Genomic DNA, 19,741 nt, shown 5'->3' on the forward strand with positions numbered 1-19,741 from the left:
TCTTGTGTAGAGATGAGCGAACGTACTCGGTAAGGCCGATTTCGCAATCGAGCACCGCGATTTTCGAGTATTTCACCACTCGGGTGAAAAGTACTCGGGGGCGCTGTGGGCGAGCGGGGGTTGCAGAGGGGAGTGGGGGGGGGGGAGAGGGAGAGAGAGCTCCCACCTGTTCCACACTGCTACCCCCCACTCCGGCACGCCACGCCCCGCCCCCGGCGACCCCGAGTACTTTTCACCCGAGTAGTGAAGTACTCGAAAATCGCGGTGCTCGATTGCGAAATCGGCCTTACCGAGTACGTTCGCTCATTTCTAATCTTGTGTGATCCGACAGTCCTAATTTATTGCCTTGCTTTGTCTGGCTTGTATTATATATGACTTTGTAAATCCACGATTGTATATATTGTTATCCTATTTATATCATGGATGGATTTTCATTCCATTGTTGAAGTCCAGTTCCTGTATATCCAGATAATCCCTCTCCTACTAGTGTTTCCCCGAAAATAAGACAGTGTCTTATATTAATTTTTGTTCAAAAAGGTTTAACTCTTTTACATATATAGCTGCCTGGACACTATTTAAATTGACTTTTTAAATTAACTGTTAGCATGACTTAATTTTGGAGCAGCGCTTATATTTCAAGCATCCTCAAAAATTCTGGAAAATCATGCTATGTCTTATTTTCAGGGAAACAGGGTACATGTTTTTAACTATTATTCTGTTGGGACACAGGAACTTGAGGGTTCAAGCCCTGACACTTCACTAGGCGTATGGCTACTATCAGCACCCTTTGATCGTATCATTGGGGGGGGGATGGGGATCTCACATTGGCTGACAGTTTACAGGTCAGGATTGACTGCGTACTTAAGCCATAGCAATCGGAGCTAGTTTGTGGCAGGTGGCATCTGTTTCAAATATCTGGCATCCTCTAAGTATGTAACAAGCTTGGCTCCCAAGCCCACTTCATAACCAACCCACCTCTGTGACATGCATATAGTTAGGGCAATAAATGTTACTCCATCTTGTATGTCTCTGACTTCTAATTGTCTTTTTCGTTTAACAAGAATTTCATAGATCTGCAATAACTGTTCAAGAGGCCTTGAGGAACATCATGTTCCAAGCTGAGGAGCTTCTGATGCATCTTCCTAAATATCTTATTGTTTATATATTGTGCACATTCTTGGCTTGGGAGAAGCCTGCTTTGACAACTAAGGTGTTAATTTTCTTATTTAGTTTTTCAAACTAATGATAATAAAGGAATAATAAATTATAGTTCTTACAAGTGAGGCATGTTCTAGTCCCGTTGCAAATGTCCTTTGGTATATATACTTCTACTTAATTGTATAATCAGATGACTTCCTTTCACATCCAAAGAGAGTGTGTTCTGCAAGTTTGCTTCGAGCTCGAATATAACTAATTTGGACCCCAAAGACCTACCTTTAAGCAAAACTTTATTGCTGCACTAACGCTTTCCAGAAGGGAAATGGGTATTTCAGGACTTATTTATTAGCTATCCTTAGGATGGGTTCTCATTGTCAGATGGATGGAGGGGTCAGATTCCCAGCACCTCTGCTGTTTGAAGCCTTCCAGTGAGGATTACAGTTTCTTCTTCTGCCTGTGATGTCTTCTTCATTTGTGAGATGGCTTTTCAGCAGCTTTATCCCACTTAAGTGAATAGAATTGAGGTGCAGTACAAGGCACAACCACTATACAATGCACGGCGCTGTGCTTTTAAATAAAACAAAGGTGAAGATAGAAATGGTATTGGTGTGGGAGGCGTCCAAGTAATCCGGTCTCACAGTGTGAGATTAAAGAATGTAAAGTTTATTTAGAATACGTTTTACAAAGTAAATAAGCTAAGATGATGAGAAATACGAGCTGAAAAGGAGACCCTCACAAAAAGAGAGAGCGAGAATATAATGGACCTCCGTAACGAGGTATCTAAGGAAGTTTATTCCTCAAAAACTGCAATTCAGGAGCAAGAAACAATTAGATTATTATGTCTATTAGTCACACATTTCGGCATCACCCCGCACCTCATCAGAAACCCTTCTGGCCGAGAACATCCCAATCTTATCTTTATTACAGACATTAAGAAATACAGAGAATGCCGAGCAGTTATACAAGAACACGTGCCGAAGGTCATTACATATAAGAAGTTGGTCACTGGGAAGACATTTTGGTTAATTATACATTTCTCTTCCTCATTATACATATATATTAGGAGTACAATATGGGCAGCTGAGCGTCAGCAACATCTATGAGCAAGAATATAATGAGTATTGTCTTATCAGTATACAGTGAGGAGGCCGCGGCGCTCGCCGTTCACTTGGATGGGGGAAGAGAAGAAGGGGAGAAATAAAAAAGAAATGAAAACCAACTAATGAACAGTAAACAGGGTAGATAACTAGACTGTTAAGTATTTGTAGTAAGTAGTCAATCATTCTCCATGTATTACATTAATCGATGTAGCATAATCCTTTTATAGTATAGGTTGGTATCAACATGGGAATACCAGTTTTGTAGGAAGTTATTTTTTTGTAGTTTTCCCACAGTAAATCGTGTTTTAGTAAAAAAAAAAATGGCAATTTTTATTTTTTTTGACAGGACTTATTTTTAATAGGAAAAACAATATTCTCGTCCGTTCATTGGGGGACATGGCTCTTACCGTGGCTATAGCTACTGCAAGCAGACGAGATCTGTGTGCCACGCTCAGTGAGGCCAATGTGGGGCTAAGAGAATTATCAATAGACCTTTCACCTTAATCTTCTTGAGAAGACATCGGCTTCTGGTTCCTGTACATCTCTCCTCCCTTCCAACTAATCCCATCTACAGGATTATGAGAGGGTCTACTACTTGTGCCAGTGGATCCCGCGACCTGGCCACAAAGGTGAGTAGCTTGCGGTTTATTATGACTGCCATCAGATTGACATTCGGTCAACTCCAGCTCATGCATATCATCCGAAAGACTTGAGGAGGTAGCTCTCATTGTCCTGGATTGGACGTAGCTCTCTAATTGTCTATCCCTGGTATACGCTTCACCGAGAGAACCAGAAACAAATACCCATGTGGAGCTGCTTGGCCCACTCAGCCCTGTTCTTGCCTACTCAGGTAGAGGTAAAGACTAGCTTGAGAGCCAAACCCACTGACTTAAAGGAGGATTTAGCTAGAGCCTCAAGCTTTCTGTCATGCACATCCACTACTCGAGGAACCGACAATTTCCTCACAAGATCCTCCAGAAAGGGATACATAACATTTAAACACATTTAAGCACAATGAAGCATTCGTCTGGAACATTCCATTCCCTGACTAAGACGTCATCAAAATCCTCATGTGGGGGAAAAGTTTTGGGAGATCGCCTGCGATGTCTGAAGAAAAACGATGTTGTAGATGAAGTCGGAGGCTGATCCAATATCACCAAGGTATCTGTTACTGCTGTAGTTAGGAGAGGGAGTGTTTGCGGGCGTCTGGGATACACATAAAACATCTACACGCTAGCAGCTAATAGGAGACATTGCTCACCCCGGGCATGCAAGCTCCACCCCATGGTGAAGTCGGGGCTAAATTTAACGAACACCTCGCCAGTAAGAGACTGCACATGTGGCACCACTGGTTGCCAAAACTCCTGCGATGATACGCTGAAAGGCAGGTGGAAGAAGCACAGCCCTCACCTGGAAGTGAAGGAGGGGACAGTGAACTGTGTGCCCAGCCAATAGAAGGAAATATCCATGCATCCTTCAAACTACCAGGCAGGATTCGGTGAACCTATAGAAGCACGCATTACCTCCTGAAAAGTTAAAGAGTAGCGTAGAGATCATGGACACAACACTGCACACACCATCCCGGCAAGACAGAGGAAACCAATGGACTCTCAGAGAAAAGGGCAGCCGACCAAGATCGGGGAAAGCACCCCAACAAAAGCACAGCAAATACCAGAGTAGCCCCCAGCAAAAAGCAGGACAGGTGTGAGAGGAGCTGGGAATTACTATGAAGGAAGGGAATTACTTATACTTCAAGAAAATGGATGAATTGCCAGCTTCTTCAAAGAACTTCTTTATCAAAGACAGAAGTCTCTGCCAAAACGCGTCACAGTGAACAAGGCGTTTTATCTATGGTTTCTTGTATTCTGAGCATGAATTTATAATAAAGAAATAAGTTCTGTGAAGAAACTGGTAATTCATCCCTTTTCTTGACGTATATTCTCTGCTGCTTGGACTTACAGTTAGCCAAGGCTCCACACATGCTTTCAGCAGACTAACGGAAGGAATGCCCTGCTACATTCAAGGTGAGCTACTTGTTTTTACATTTGGAAGTAAGCGAATTACTTACCCTTGTAAAGACTATAGTTACCCATCATACTTCTCGATCATTGGGGGGACCTGCTTTAATTGTGACCCCAAAATGTCTGATGCTGAACGGCAAACTTCACGGTTCTGGCAGTGTCTCCACTTTCCCTGTCACTCACCAGCCTTTATTGAAGGAGGGAGTGTTCCGGACAAAAGAAGGGAGAACTATGGCAGGCTGGTCACCTTTGAGAATGCCTTCAAGATGGAGGGCCAACAACAGAAGGAATGAAACAGTTCTCTCCTCACTAGGGTAACATAGCGAATCCTGCCTCCATACATGCCTGGGGCCAAATATGGCACTTGAAGACTGTGTAAGTCAGTAGGAGTGCTAGGAAGGAATGTTGGATATTTATTGTACTATTTATCAATGAAAAAGAACAGTAACCTTCCCCCGTCCCCCCAAAAAAGAGATAATGGCTGCTTCCCTGATGTGCTATTTGAGAAAATGTAATTTTGTGGGTGAAACATTTCTCAAATACAACATGTTGCTATGGATTCTCTCTTTTGTGAATTTTCTGATGTCCAACAAGATGTGATTTAGAATTAAAACCTTTCATGGGTATTCTCTGATATTCAACTAGATGTGACTTTTAAGCAAAACATTTTCTATATTCTAGACATGAAAATGGCTTCTCCCCCGTGTGGGTTCTCTGATGTTTAACAAGATTTGCTTGGTCGTTAAAACATTTCCCACAATCTGCACAGGGAAATGATTTCTTCGCTGTGTGAATTCTCTGATGTCTAACAAGAACTGTCTTTCTTTTAAAACCCTTCCCACATTCTGAACATGAAAATGGTTTCTCCCCTGTGTGAGTTTTCTGATGTCCAACAAGATTTGATCTGGAGTTAAAACATTTTCCACAATCTGCACATGAAAATGGCTTCTCCCCTGTGTGACTTCTCTGATGATTAACAAGAATTGCTTTGGAGTTAAAACATTTACCACAATCTGCACATAAAAATGGCTTCTCCCCTGTGTGAAGTCTTTGATGTACAACAAGAACAAATTTTGTAGTAAAACCTTTCCAGCATTCTGAACATGTATATGGTTTCTCCCCTGTGTGAATTCTTTGATGTCCAGCAAGATAATGTTTCTGGGTGAAACATTTCCCACATTCAGAACACGAAAATGGTTTATCTCCTGTGTGAATTCTCTGATGTTTAACAAGATTTGCTCTGGAGTTAAAACATTTTCCACAATCTGCACATGAAAATGGCTTCTCCCCTGTGTGAATTCTCTGATGTTGAACAAGATGTGAATTTTGTGCAAAAAATCTCCCACATTCTGGACATAAATATGACTTCTTCCTTGCATCAATTCCTTTATGGCCAACCTTTCTTCCATAAATTCTATGTTTCTTATCAGTCTGTGATGAATCAGAAGATGGAACCTGTTTAGAGGGATCAGATGATAGATCTTTGCTGTGAAGGGCTGAGGGTACATCTGGGATAGTGGCAGGGTCTACATATGTATCTTGTATGATACCACGATCTTCCACTTTACAATCTGTTGATATCAGCTGTCCCTCTGAGCTCCTGGTGTCATCATCTGCCATCAATAAAATGGATTTTAATATTTTTGAATATTACAATAATATTTTATTACATTTCTATAATAAATATTCATAAAAACTCAGTTATTAAAAGTATTTCCCGTTAATAGTAGGTACAATAATTTGTAGAGCACCTAATCTGACAACCATCCTTAAGTACCACTCATTTTAGACCATGAACTCTTCTGCATTTTTTATCTCTATTAAAAACCGAGTACTTCCACATTGTAGGACGTGTTCTGCACTGATTTCCTCCCGTGTGGTGACGGTAATTTCCTACCTCCAGCAGGCGCTCTCAGCTGCTGCTCTTATCCGCGGCTCATACAGCTTGTAAGGTTACAGAGTGCAGGAGCTGTGCGAACCGTGGACAAGAGCTGTGTAACTTCCTACTGAGCATGCCCAGTAACTCTGCTTCTTCAGCAACCAAGGAGAGCAAACACGATAAGGGCTCATTCGTATACACAGTGGCTGTTTAAACTTAATGATGAGCGATGAGCTTCATCGCTCATCTTTTATACAGCGGCCGTTCAATAGCAAACGGCCGCTGTGTATCTCAATGGAGAGGGACAGGGGAGTGAGAGAAGAGAAATCTCCTGCACTGAACCCCCCCCCCCCCTCCTGAGCCAGCCCTGCTAGCTCCCGTGCAGGAGCATAGGAGCGCGGAGACACTCGTCCAGTATAAATGGGCCTTAAGTCAGTCACTTGGGACCACATCTGATGTGACCCTTGCCAGTTGCCTAATCATCTGAAAACCTATTGTATGTTTTATGTGTATGTGTCTTCGTCTGCCCTATTGTTCCTCTCCCCTCTGAGCTTCTGTGCCCTGTAGTGTATATGGTTTTAACTAACTAAATATTAATAAAATTGAACTTTTAATTTTAAGTCAATTCAGTGATGGGTGATTTATAAAATTATAGACTTTTCTGCTGTGAAAATTTCTTTATAATACATGGGGTTTCAGCCGGGAGCAGACGCGATGTGAGGAGAAGCTGAATGCAGCCTGGAGATGACTTCTTACACGGCCCCTGTGGCCGGACTAAAATACTAGAGGAAATAATATAATTATCATGTATTCCAGGATTAATAGAAACCTATAATGATGACTGATCTGTACCCGTTGCAGAGTGCAGGAACATAGTGATCTGTTAGCCACAGGATTAGGGTCGGCATATGACCCTTTGTGCGAGGACAACAGGAGGAGCACCGGCAGAGCTGCACACAACGACCACCAGCAGACTAATGACCAAACTGTCAGGAACCCTCCATGAGGGGGCCGGCTCCATATGTACTATGGCTGAATAAGGGAATATACAGCTGAAAACCCCGACAACACAGACTCTTCTGTACATGTAGTCTCACCTGGGGGGTTATCTGTAGGAATCCCCTCCTTACACGGCTGATCCCCCCTCACATGTGTCTCTGTAGCATCAATAGGGATCAGATCTTCCTCCAGTTTCACCAGCTGTGAAATAAATATTGTAAAAGTCATCACACAGTTGGAGAAGTCGTGTGGGAGGTTTTATATGGCCAGAAAAGGTCATTAATTAGTATGAGGAGCCGGAATGACATGACAGCAGTAGTGATCTGGGCCAAATAGCTGCAGGTCTCCTGTATAACTCCAACCTGTTGCTTCTTTATTCCAATCAGAAGTCTCCAGAACCAGAAAATAGTGATAAGATGCGGAGATCTAATGTCTGCGGTCGGCTGTAATCCTGCCATCTCCAGCTTTCTCATTACACAAGTATCAATCATATAATAAGACTGAACACAAGACCTTCCCAGCCGTCCTACAGACCAGAGGGGAGATTTCATGAGACCTTCTCTCCATCTACCTGATCATCCTGTGGAAGAAGAGGCCGGGGACATCTCTCCGCTGCTGTTCTCTTACTGGATCTACCTGCAGAAAACACAGACAATCACTGAATTCATTCTCTACATACAAATAATAAAGGCCGTGTGGATTTAGTCCTGTCTATTACCTGGTGATGGAGGGGGCTGGTGGTCCTCCATCATGGCGTCCTTGTACTGATCCTTGTGTCCTTCTAAATACTCCCACTCCTCCATGGAGAAATAGACAGTGACGTCCTGACACCTTATAGGAACCTGACAACACAATGATACCGTCATCACCCAGACACGTTATACCGCCATAGTGTTACTGTATAATGTCCCAGCATTCCCAGCAGCGTTACCTCTCCAGTCAGCAGCTCAATCATCTTGTTGGTGAGTTCTAGGATCTTCTGCTCATTGATCTCCTCCAGTATCGGGGGGTGAGGTGGAGGCCCTGTGATTGGGCTCAGGGGTCTTCCCCATCCATCAGACACCGGGGCCTGACAGCCATCACTAGAAGCCTTCTTCACTACCGTGTAATCCTGTTCATGGGGAGAAACATCCATAAATATCCCTGCAGACATTTTTACCTCTCCAGTTATATTCATCAATCACTAAGGTTCTGTTCACGTTTGTCTTTACCAATTTCCAGAGATCTTCACATTCCCAATTATATCCATGTGATATTAAAGCCTATGGAAACCTTTTTGTGTTAAAAATCAATACACACATATCTTACTAAGTTGCTGCAGAAAGAAATGATGCAATTATCTGTGTTTTGCTTTGAGTTTTCATTCTGATGCATTAGGAAAACCTTATACTTGCATTGCCTTTAGTCCTGCCTTGTTATTTCTGGCTGGGGATGTTCTCAGCACTGATCAGCTGGTCTCTCATGAAGGAGCACACACTCAGCTCCCCTCCCTTCCCCTCTTTCAGAGGCTGTTTAGCCATGCTCACTCAATATCACATAATGCTACCTCTCTGTTTACTATTTGGGGGGTGGGTATAGATTGCTGGTGGTGGAACAGATGGCATTGTAATCAACTACAGCTATATATGCTTATCTCTGGATCAAATGATAAGGTGATGGGAGATGAGCTTCACTAATTGTACTTTGGGCAGGTGGGTGGGGGCAGATGATCTGGATGGAGAGCAGAGCCTGATAAAATAAGAGTACTACAAGGTGCAGCATGCTAGGGCATGAAGGCTGGTGAGATGATCAGCATCTCCCCACATCTCCTGTCAAGGTCATACAGTCCTCTGTAATAAGGTTTCTCCCTGCAGACATATCACAGGTTTGATTATTCTCTATCACTATGTATGTATTGCACTGAATGTAACAACCGATGACATATAAGCTCTCCATAGACTGCACTCCCCTGTGTGCAAGACTCATATGGACTTACAAAAGCTCACTGAAAAAAGCCTCTGTCGTTTCTCAGAAATCCCTTACTGTGTAATGTACCCCTCTCACAGCAGGCTCATTCTTATGGCCCCTTTACACTGGATGACAGTCCGCTAAATGAGCGCTAATATCACTGCTAAGGTCATTACTAGAGATGAGCGAGCACGCTCGGAAACAGCAGTTACTCGAGCGAGCATTGCTCATCTCGACTGCTTACTGGTCCGAGCGTGCTCTGTGGGGTGAGCAGCGGGTGGCGGTGGTGAAAGAGATCACCCATGCACCCCAACTTTCCCCCCCGAAGCACGCTCGGACCAGTAAGCAGTTACTCGAGATGAGTGATCCTCGCTCGAGTAACTGCTGTTTCTGAGCGTGCTCGCTTATCTCTAGTCATTACCGCTCGTGTAGAATGCTTAGACAGACAGACTTCGCTGCTGGATTGCTGGGTTCTCACTCAACGCTCCATCTTTAATTTGAAGTGCTGAATGGGGAGCATTTAGGTGGAACAAGAAGCGATTGAGCAATAGTCTTAATGCTGACTGAAAGTCACGATAATGACATGCAAACAAAAAGTGAGCTTTTTTTTGCAGTCACACTGCAGGACTATCGCTCAGATAATGGGTACATGTAAATGGGCCATTACTCAGGGAGGAACGCTGGGGGAACGGCTCAGAAGCAGCCATCAGTTCACTCTCATGGATATTGCTCATAAGTCAGTCCTCCAGTCTGCAATGGCTTGGAACATAATACAAGCATCAAACTAAACAATCAGAAACAATCATTTCCAAAAACACATTGGTTAAAGAAAAAAAAAAAAAGGAAAGCGAAAGTGTACATATCCTTTCACCCCTTAACGCTACAGGGCGTCCATTTTTGTCCTGGAGGTTCGGGGTTTGTATGGAGGGTGATTGGCCAGATGGCATTGCATCATACTGCAGGAGTGATCAAAACATTGCAAATTCATGATCTCCACATGTACTGGGATGTGCCAGGCCTGTGTGTTATCTCTCCTTTAGACCTGCACATAAGGAACTTTAAACAATAGCTCTGCAGCGCCACCTATCGGATGGCAGCATACCTTCGAGTGAATGCATGGCTTTTTACCAAGTTCAAAAAAAAAAAAATGATTGAGAAAAGTAACCCTACGTATAAGTCATCAACATTTGATCAGCTGGGGTCCGTCACTCAGGACCCCGACCGATCAGCTGAGCGGGCACATGCTGTCAGTGGCGCAAATACACAGAGGTCGGAGTAGAAGCAGCAGAAGTCTCCGTGACGACCCCTGTGTAGTGATCGGCGCTTGTAACTGCAGGCACAACTCGCATTGATTTAAAGGAGAGCTGTGCCTGCAGTCCATCGTTTTACCTGAAAAATAGCGCAACGGGTTACTTTTTTTCTGTCCTTCATGAATCTACAGTAAATCGTCTGCCGTAGATGTGACCAGAGACTGACAGAGATAAGAATGATGGAACGTGACATCATCCCCAGAATCTCTCACCTCTCCTGTAAGCTGGAAGAGTATCTCTAGGGTGAGGGTGAATATACTCTCCGCCATCTTGTCCCGGTTCCTCTCCATCCTTGTCGGGTTAATCAGGATAATTATCTGATATAGAAGATATCAGCCGAGGATCCTGAAAGGGAAGAAGACGAGACAATGTAAAATCATACAAAATCCTGTGTAAGGGTGACTACCCACTAGCATTTGTGAATTTGCTGCGTTTTTTTTCCCAGGTGTCTATGGGGCTTTCTAATGTTAAAAACGCATCGCGGCAAAACCACAATTTACCGCGAAATCGCGATTTTGCGTCATGCGATTTTAACAGTTGCAACTCCTATGGACCCCTGGAGAAAAAAAAACACTGAATTTCGCAGTGAAAAAGAACTGTAGTGGGTAGTCATCCTAATAATACAATTACTGGAGATAATAAAGTGTAGACCTTCTGTTCTCTCTTTATGCAGGTTGGATCAGGATTTAGAATCATAGAATGATAGAGTTGGAAGGAACCTGCAGGATCACTGAATCCTCCCAGACAGATGTCTGTCCAGCCTTTATTTAAACGCTTTCATTGAAGGAGAACTCCCCACCTCCCGTGGTAACCTGTTCCACTCATTGATCCCCCTCACAGTCTAATATCTAATCTGTGTCTCCTCCCTTCCAGTTCCATCCCATTGCTTCTAGTCTTTCCTTGTGCAGATGAGAATAGGGCTGATCCCTCTGCACTGTGACAGCCCTTCAGATATTTGTAGGCAGCTATTAAGTCTCCTCTCAGCCTTCTCTTCTGCAAGCTAAACATTCCCAGATCCTTTAACTGTTCCTCATAGGACATGATTTGCAGACCGCTCACCATCCTGGTAACTCTTCTCTGAACTTGCTCCAGTTTGTCGATGTCTTTTGGGGTGCCCAGAACTGGACCCAGTATTCCAGATGGGGTCTGACTAAGGAAGAGTAGAGCAGGATAATGACCTCACGTGATCTAGACTCTAGGCTTCTCTTAATATCAGAATTGTGTTTGCCTTTTTCCCTGCTGCATCACACTGTTGACTCATGTTCAGTCTATGATTAGAGATGAGCGAGCCTACTCGGCCACGCCCCTTTTTCGCCCGAGCACCGCGATTTTTGAGTACTTCCTTACTTGGGCGAAAAGATTCGGGGGGCGCCGTGGGTGAGTGGGGGGTTGCAGTGGGGAGTGGGGGGGGAGAGGGAGAGAGAGAGGGCTCCCCCCTGTTCCCCGCTGCTACCCCCCACGCCGCCACGCCTCCCCCCGCATCTTTTCACCCAAGTACTGAAGTACTCGAAAATCGCGGTGCTCGATCGAGTAATTACTTGAAACGAGTACGTTCGCTCATCTCTATCTATGATCTATTAGTATACCCAAGTCTTTTTCACATGTGCTGCTGCTTAGCCCAATTCCTCCCATTCTGTATGTGCTTTCTTCATTTTTCTTGCCCAGATGTAGGACTTTACATTTCTCCTTGTTCAATACCATTCTGTTAGTCGCCGCCCACTGTGCAAGCTTTTCTAGATCTTTTTGAATACTCTCTCTCTTCCCTAGTGTTAGTTATCCCTCCTCGCTAGAGAAAGTTATAAAATATCCCCTCCCCCCTCCACACCTTTCTTGGCATTTCTTAAATCTTAGATACAAGTAATTATGTAAACTGTGTGGTATTTCCGAAGACAGGGGTAATTATGAAGGCTAGTTGGGATGGGCACATGGGGCAATAAAATCGTGTATCCCCCCTCCTCTCATGCTTTTTTGGGGGGTATTTCTTCACCTCCGTGGCAGCGATGGGTGTAAAGTGGCGCTCTGTGAGGCTTCGTAAGCTTGCAGAGGTGTGGCGGTCTCACACAGAAGGCGCTCAACAGGCTGCTCCTGGAACTGCAGGAAGGCGAGCGTTCCCGGGGCTTCTTGTAAATTACGTATTACAGGTAGCGGTCTGAATAACGCCGGGCTCACGCGGCCGGATGTGGAATCTGCTTGCAGAGGTCCGCAGTGGATCCCAGCTGTGTGCCCGTCCGTGGCGCTGCGTGCAGTCGTGTAATGTACTGCACATAATAGCGTACCACGGGTACCTGCAACCCATACACAATGTAGTTACGTATGGGCTGCGGGTATATCTGCGACCATGGAGCACAATGGGCACTATGTCGCAGATATCCACGGTAAAATAGAACATCCTGCATTCTATTTTCTGCAAGTGGATTACGTAATTCTGACCCGCTAAATAGAGCGGAATTGTGTAATCCAATGCTTTTGATTGATCTGTCTACTACCACAGATCAAATGCATGTGGAATCCGCGATTCCTATCTTCTGGTTGTGTGAGAACGGGCTAAGGTACCTTTTTATCACGTACTGGAGACCGCTCAACTAGGCCACCGCTCACCGCTCCAGGCCCTCAGTGATCGTTGGTCGCCGGGAGCAAGGAGATTTAAAATTTCCTGAGCTCCCTGACTCCTGCGCATGTGTCCAGCATTTTGCCGGCGGGGGCGCATGCGTAGAAGCCAGAAAGGTCCATGGAGGATGATTGCATCAGGGTTCAAATACGGAGGCCTCCGGGAAGATGTTTCATCTCTTCTCAGCGATCGCATCGGTGAGGGGGGATGAAACTTCAACTTTAAAAAAAAACTTTTACGTGATCGCCATTATCCATTGGATAACGCCTATCACGTTACCAGTAACCAATCACCAAGGTCCCCCATGACACCTCCAGGCCCCCTTGTGGTAGCAGGGAGATTTTAAATTTCCCGGACAATCCTTGACTTCTGCGCATGCGTCCGCCATTAACATGAAAAAAAAGAAAAGCCCACAGCACTTCCCAAAATAGCCCACTGGATGAATTCTAGTGGGGGGAGGAAAAAAGGAAGACTATAAAAAGTCAAAAAGATGCAAAACCACTGTAGGGGTTATGGACATGAGCCCCTTTAGACATGCAATGAAAAAAACATAAGGAGGGCGGCAGCATGAACTGATGCAGAAGGTTTGTTTAAAGGAACATTTTGATTGTTTCAGAGTTTAAAAGTAGGCAACGTTTCGACCTAAATTAAGGGCTTTTTCAAGCCAAAAAACGCCAGAAACAGGGTATGGAGTCCATGCTCCGCGGATCATTTTACGGTGCGGAATTCCAGACCGTGAGCATTGTGCTGTTAGGTTCACTGAGGGGAGAATCTGACTGCTCCCCTGTGGCGGCTCCCGTCCAGCGCTGCAGCCTCAGTGCGGCCGCATGGAGCCGGGAGAAGCGGCCGGCGGTCATGTGCCGCACATTGTGTCCGTGAGCGCTGAGCCCCTCACAGCGGCCATAGAAGAATCCCCCCTGAAGCCTGTGAGGGGGAGCACCACGGGGCCGGCCGCCGCTTCTTCCGGGCTCCGTGCGGCAGACATCAGGGGGCGGAGCTGGACGGGAGCCGCCGGGAGAACATTCAATGTGGCTTCATTTTATGTCCCAGAAAACCTTTTTAATGGGAAATTTACCCCAGAAATCCTGCGAGCCGCGTGACCCTGTGTGCAAGAAAACCAGCCAATCACAGCCCAGCTTATAGCACCACCTGCTCCTCAGGAGAGCTGCGCTGTGATTGGTTGCTGTGGGCTTCCATAAATCTGCCCCCCAGTGCTGGTGACCCCACATACCTCCACCTGCAGCCGGACAGGAGCCGTGGGGTTGTTCTGTGCTTACAGGACCTGTGATGATGTCACCGTCATGTGATCAGTGTGTGGGAGGAGACAAGGGGTCACATGACCAGGTCTCTCTGCTCAGTGGATGCAGGACTCTGCTGTGTGAAGATGTATTCAGAGAGTGTGTGCAGCAGAGCTGAGTGTGTGTGAGATGGAGGAGCGGAGCCGAGCGTGTGTGAGACGGAGGAGCGGAGCCAAGTGTGTGTGAGACGGAGGAGCGGAGCCGAGCGTGTGTGAGGCGGGGGAGCGGAGCCAAGTGTGTGTGAGACGGAGGAGCGGAGCCGAGCGTGTGTGAGGCGGGGGAGCGGAGCCAAGTGTGTGTGAGACGGAGGAGCGGAGCCGAGCGTGTGTGAGACGGAGGAGTGGAGCCGAGCGTGTGTGAGGCGGGGAAGCGGAGCCGAGCGTGTGTGAGGCGGGGAAGCGGAGCCGAGCGTGTGTGAGGCGGAGGAGCGGAGCCGAGTGCGTGTGTGAGACGGAGGAGCGGAGCCGAGCGTGCGTGAGACGGAGGAGCGGAGCCGAGCGTGCGTGAGACGGAGGAGCGGAGCCGAGCGCCCGCGAGACGGAGGAGCGGAGCCGAGCGCGTGTGAGACGGAGGAGGGGAGCCGAGCGTGTGTGAGACGGAGGAGCGGAGCCGAGCGTGTGTGAGACGGAGGAGCGGAGCCGAGCGTGTGTGAGACGGGGGAGCGGAGCCGAGCGTGTGTGAGACGGAGGAGTGGAGCCGAGCGTGTGTGAGACGGAGGAGTGGAGCCGAGCGTGTGTGAGACGGAGGAGGGGAGCCGAGCGTGTGTGAGACGGTGGAGCCGAGCGCGGGCGAGACGGAGGAGGGGAGCCGAGCTCGCGCGCGAGACGGAGGAGGGGAGCCGAGCTCGCGCGCGAGACGGAGGAGCGGAGCCGAGCTCGCGCGCGAGACGGAGGAGCGGAGCCGAGCTCGCGCGCGAGACGGAGGAGCGGAGCCGAGCTCGCGCGCGAGACGGAGGAGCGGAGCCGAGCTCGCGCGCGAGACGGAGGAGCGGAGCCGAGCGCGCGCGCGAGACGGAGGAGCGGAGCCGAGCGCGCGAGACGGAGGAGGGGAGCCGAGCGCGTGTGTGAGATGGAGGAGCGGAGCCGAGCGTGTGTGAGACGGTGGAGCCGAGCGTGTGAGACGGAGGAGGGGAGCCGAGCGTGTGAGACGGAGGAGGGGAGCCGAGCGTGTGCGAGATGGAGGAGGGGAGCCGAGCGTGTGCGAGATGGAGGAGCGGAGCCGAGCGTGTGCGAGACGGAGGAGCGGAGCCGAGCGTGTGCGAGACGGGGGAGCGGAGCCGAGGGTGTGCGAGACGGAGGAGCGGAGCCGAGCGAGACGGAGGAGCGGAGCCGAGCGCATGCGAGACGGAGGAGCGGAGCGCGCGCGAGACGGAGGGGGCATAGCTATAGAGGATGCAGGGGATGCGGTTGCATCGGGCCCCGGAGCCTTAAGGGGCCCATAAGGCCTCTCTTCTCCATATAGGGAGCCCAGTACTATGAATAAAGCATTATAGTTGGGGGCCCTGTTACAGGTTTTGCATTGGGGCTCAGAAGCTTCACGTTATGCCTCTGTGCAGCATGGTTTAGGTACGGGTACAGATAGAAGGGGGGCCCCAGCTCACATTTTGCATCAGGGCCCCTGAGCCTTTAGTTACGCCCCTGCGCACAAGAGACGGGAATTCTCAACAAAAATTCACTGAGGCAGAGGGAACTTGAATAATTAAAGTCCTAATCACAGGAGATCCCTAAAATCTATTTTTATTAGTATATATTAAAAACGCTGGGCTTTCAGAAAAAAACAAAAAATGGCAAACAAAAGAGTGTCAAAAACAATCGTGATTAGAATATTCTAGAAGGGTTCTAACAATTGGTCATAGATAGTAGGGTTTCTCTCTTAATAGACCAAAAATAAAAAATAAAATAAAGAAGTCCCTCCAGAATAGAGATCACCGGCAGCATCAACGGTGTAGAGATTGTAGAAAAAGGGTTTTATTGCTCCATAAAATGGCGCCGTTTCGCCTTAATCTAAGTCTTTTTCAAGCCTAATACATTGCCATGAACACACATCTTATATAGTGAGGACAGACAGGGAGGACAGACAGGGAGGACCCTCCTCCACCTCCTTAATCAGTAATACAACACACATGAAACAAAAACCAGACATGGACTATACAAAAGACAAGGTTCTCTACACATATACATTAAGGTAAAACCTGGACTGCATCCATGTGTTGGGCTGCTCCACACAGCGTTCCACTATGTCTCCATTCATATGTTCAGCCGGATATACTGTCAGGTGAATCTTCCCGGCGCACCGCGCGGACGCGGATTGTGTCACAGCCAACCACAGTAACACTGCCAATCAGCGTCTCGCCCATCCACTATATGGCGCTGACTCCATCAGGAACTAGTCATGCATAAGGGCACTTCTGGGATTAGAATAAGCATGGCCAACCACAAGATGGCGCCTCCGTAATAGAAAACAATGGAGCACGCCAACCAAGGGTGCCTATACATAAAGTATATTATATATAATAGCAAAAATTGCTTTGGCACATAAGGGAATACTGCAAATTCACAAAAAGCTCACAAGGTGCCAGCAAAACATTAAAGTCACCTATACTAATAAGGCAAAACAGAAGAGAAGAATTGTAGAGAATAAAACCTATATCCAAAAAATAAAAACATTTTTGAGAAAAAGTTTTTTAGAAAAAAATTTTTGAGAAAAAAAATCTTTTTTAAAAAAATGAAAAAAGTGTTAAAAATAAAAAAACATGATGTAGTATATGCGCATGTGTATAAGGAATAACTGTATAATGGTGAAAAAAATCTAAATAAATATACATAAATTCACAAAAAAAATTCACGAAAAAAATATATTAAATATAAATAAAAACCAACATGTAACTGGACAAAAAGTGGACAGAAAATAGCAAACCTAAATAGGTGTGAATAACTAGTCTTTCAAAAGTACGGTGCATAAGCAAGTAAACTTCAAAAAAATTATAAATGAAATCAATTGTACCGAAGGTGAGTCATACACAGCGAGTACTAGCACCAGCCAAGAAAGGCAATTTTCCCTGTCTTGGCTGTGTTTGCTGCGGCAATCTTGTCAAGGGTGATAGCTTTCATCATCCATATACAGGCCAGAAATTCAAAATTAGGAAGAGATATTCCTGCACCTCCTCTTATGTCATCTATTTGGTCACCTGCCCCTGCGGACTTGGATACGTGGGGGAAACGATACTCGAGGCGCGTAGTCGTATGATTAAACATAAGAGTACTATACGGACCAAGTGCTTGGACCTGCCGATCCCCAAGCATTTCCATGAGAAAAAGCATAGTATAAGTCAATTTAAATTCAGGATTATTGATGATGTTCCACCGTTGACCAGAGGGGGTGACAGGGAGGCTCTTCTCAAAAAGAAAGAGTTGCGCTGGATTCACACCCTCAATACGTTACATCCTTTCGGTTTAAACATGGAGTATGTCTTTGCCCCTTATATTTAAGGATCCTCATCTGATGTATATAGTTTTTAGATGCCTGTTTTTAATCCTTTTCTTTTTTCTTTTTTCCCTAGATTTCTCTCCTGGTCTCTGTGTTGGTCTTCTCCACAGTTCGCGTCTTTTCCGGCTATTTATTCACTATTATAATTATGTCCTTACTATGTCTAATATTGTCAGTTGACAATTTGTATTTTCTCTGTAACATTGTCATGCATTATATAAAAAAAATTTTTTCCCAAAAATTTTTTTTCCGTATTAATAAAGCAAAAAAAATTTTTCAATTAGCGTTTAAAAAAATTTTTTTTTTTTTTTTTTTTTTATGTATCTTTATAATTTTTTTGAAGTTTACTTGCTTATGCACCGTACTTTTGAAAGACTAGTTATTCACACCTATTTAGGTTTGCTATTTTCTGTCCACTTTTTGTCCAGTTACATGTTGGTTTTTATTTATATTTAATATATTTTTTTCGTGAATTTTTTTGTGAATTTATGTATATTTATTTAGCTTTTTTCACCATTATACAGTTATTCCTTATACACATGCGCATATACTACATCATGTTTTTTTATTTTTAAGACTTTTTTCATTTTTTTAAAAAAGATTTTTTTTCTCAAATTTTTTTCTCAAAAAATTTTTCTCAAAAATGTTTTTATTTTTTGGATATAGGTTTTATTATCTACAATTATTCTCTTCTGTTTTGCCTTATTAGTATAGGTGACTTTAATGTTTTGCTGGCACCTTGTGAGCTTTTTGTGAATTTGCAGTATTCCCTTATGTGCCAAAGTAATTTTTGCTATTATATATAATATACTTTATGTATAGGCACCCTTGGTTGGCGTGCTCCATTGTTTTCTATTACGGAGGTGCCATCTTGTGGTTGGCCGTGCTTATTCTAATCCCAGAAGTGCCCTTATGCATGACTAGTTCCTGATAGAGTCAGCGCCATATAGTGGATGGCCAAGACGCTGATCGGCAGTGTTACTGTGGTTGGCTGTGACACAATCCGCGTACGCCGGGAAGATTCACCTGACAGTATATCCGGCTGAACATATGAATGGAGACATAGTGGAACGCTGTGTGGAGCAGCCCAACACATGGATGCAGTCCAGGTTTTACCTTAATGTATATGTGTAGAGAATCTTGTCTTTTGTATAGTCCATGTCTGTTTTTTGTTTCATGTGTGTTGTATTACTTACTGATTAAGGAGTTGGAGGAGGGTCCTCCCTGTCTGTCCTCCCTGTCTGTCCTCACTATATAAGATGTGTGTTCATGGCAATGTATTAGGCTTGAAAAAGACTTAGATTAAGGCGAAACGGTGCCATTTTATGGAGCAATAAAACCCTTTTTTTTTTTATTATCTCTACACCGTTGATGCTGCCGCCTCCTTGGATACCATTGCATTTATTTGGGGTTGGGTTCATGACCCCACAGGTGGCTTGGCATATACAGACTGGAACCTCTGCACTGAAGTGCATGTGTTAGGTGTGCTGCGGGACTTTCCTATTTCTACAGAATAGAGATCACCGGCTTATACCAGCGTCTTGATTCGGCTCCGCTTACAGAAGTTTTATCACCTAGGAGGTGGTCAGGGTATATTCAGCCTAAGGAGCAAAAGATTGTATCTAATGTTATAAAAGTCTCAATGTAATCACAGCCAGACCCCAAGACTTCTGAGGGGCTTTGACTTGTGCAGTGTATGGGATGTGATTCATAGAGTTAGAATGGAATATTATATTTTCATGCGGTTCGATGCATTTCCGTTGGACTTTCAACCTCTTCAGGAACCAATTAGTCAGAATTCTAAAGATGTAATTGATCAGGAGCTTAGCGGGCTACCCGGCCATTTCATGCATAATTAGACATCTGAATGTAAAACTGATAGTTCTCGCAGGGATTACACTGTCAAGCATTAGAATAGTTTGTTAGAGAGATGTT

General features: G+C 45.3%; 1 protein-coding gene across 2 annotated transcripts; it reads right to left on the bottom strand.

Moving 5' to 3' along the window:
* Positions 1-1,914: 1,914 nt before the first annotated feature.
* Positions 1,915-8,051, bottom strand: LOC136626365 (zinc finger protein 501-like). 2 transcript variants are annotated; one of them, XM_066601353.1, is made up of 3 exons: positions 7,876-8,051; positions 7,256-7,789; positions 1,915-5,892 (listed from the first exon to the last, which is right to left on the bottom strand). In XM_066601353.1, exons 2-3 carry the CDS (start codon positions 7,383-7,385, stop codon positions 4,934-4,936), a joined length of 1,089 nt encoding a protein of 362 aa, XP_066457450.1. In that variant the 5' UTR covers positions 7,386-7,789; positions 7,876-8,051; the 3' UTR covers positions 1,915-4,933. The 2 variants fall into 2 exon arrangements, with proteins under 2 accessions (XP_066457450.1, XP_066457449.1); XM_066601352.1 differs by having other exon boundaries at positions 7,256-7,793.
* Between the last annotated feature and the right edge of the window lie 11,690 nt (positions 8,052-19,741).

The sequence above is a fragment of the Eleutherodactylus coqui genome, chromosome 4 (genome assembly GCF_035609145.1).
Source record: "Eleutherodactylus coqui strain aEleCoq1 chromosome 4, aEleCoq1.hap1, whole genome shotgun sequence".
Taxonomy (NCBI): domain Eukaryota; kingdom Metazoa; phylum Chordata; class Amphibia; order Anura; family Eleutherodactylidae; genus Eleutherodactylus; species Eleutherodactylus coqui.

Bases quoted from the DNA above. Each gene is read 5' to 3' on its own strand.
- LOC136626365 (XM_066601353.1), bottom strand. From the start codon at position 7,385: ATGACTTTTACAATATTTATTTCACAGCTGGTGAAACTGGAGGAAGAT. The intron at 5,893-7,255 runs GTGAGACTACAT...TATTGATGGCAG, and splicing joins TCCTACAGATAACCCCCCAG to ATGATGACACCAGGAGCTCA.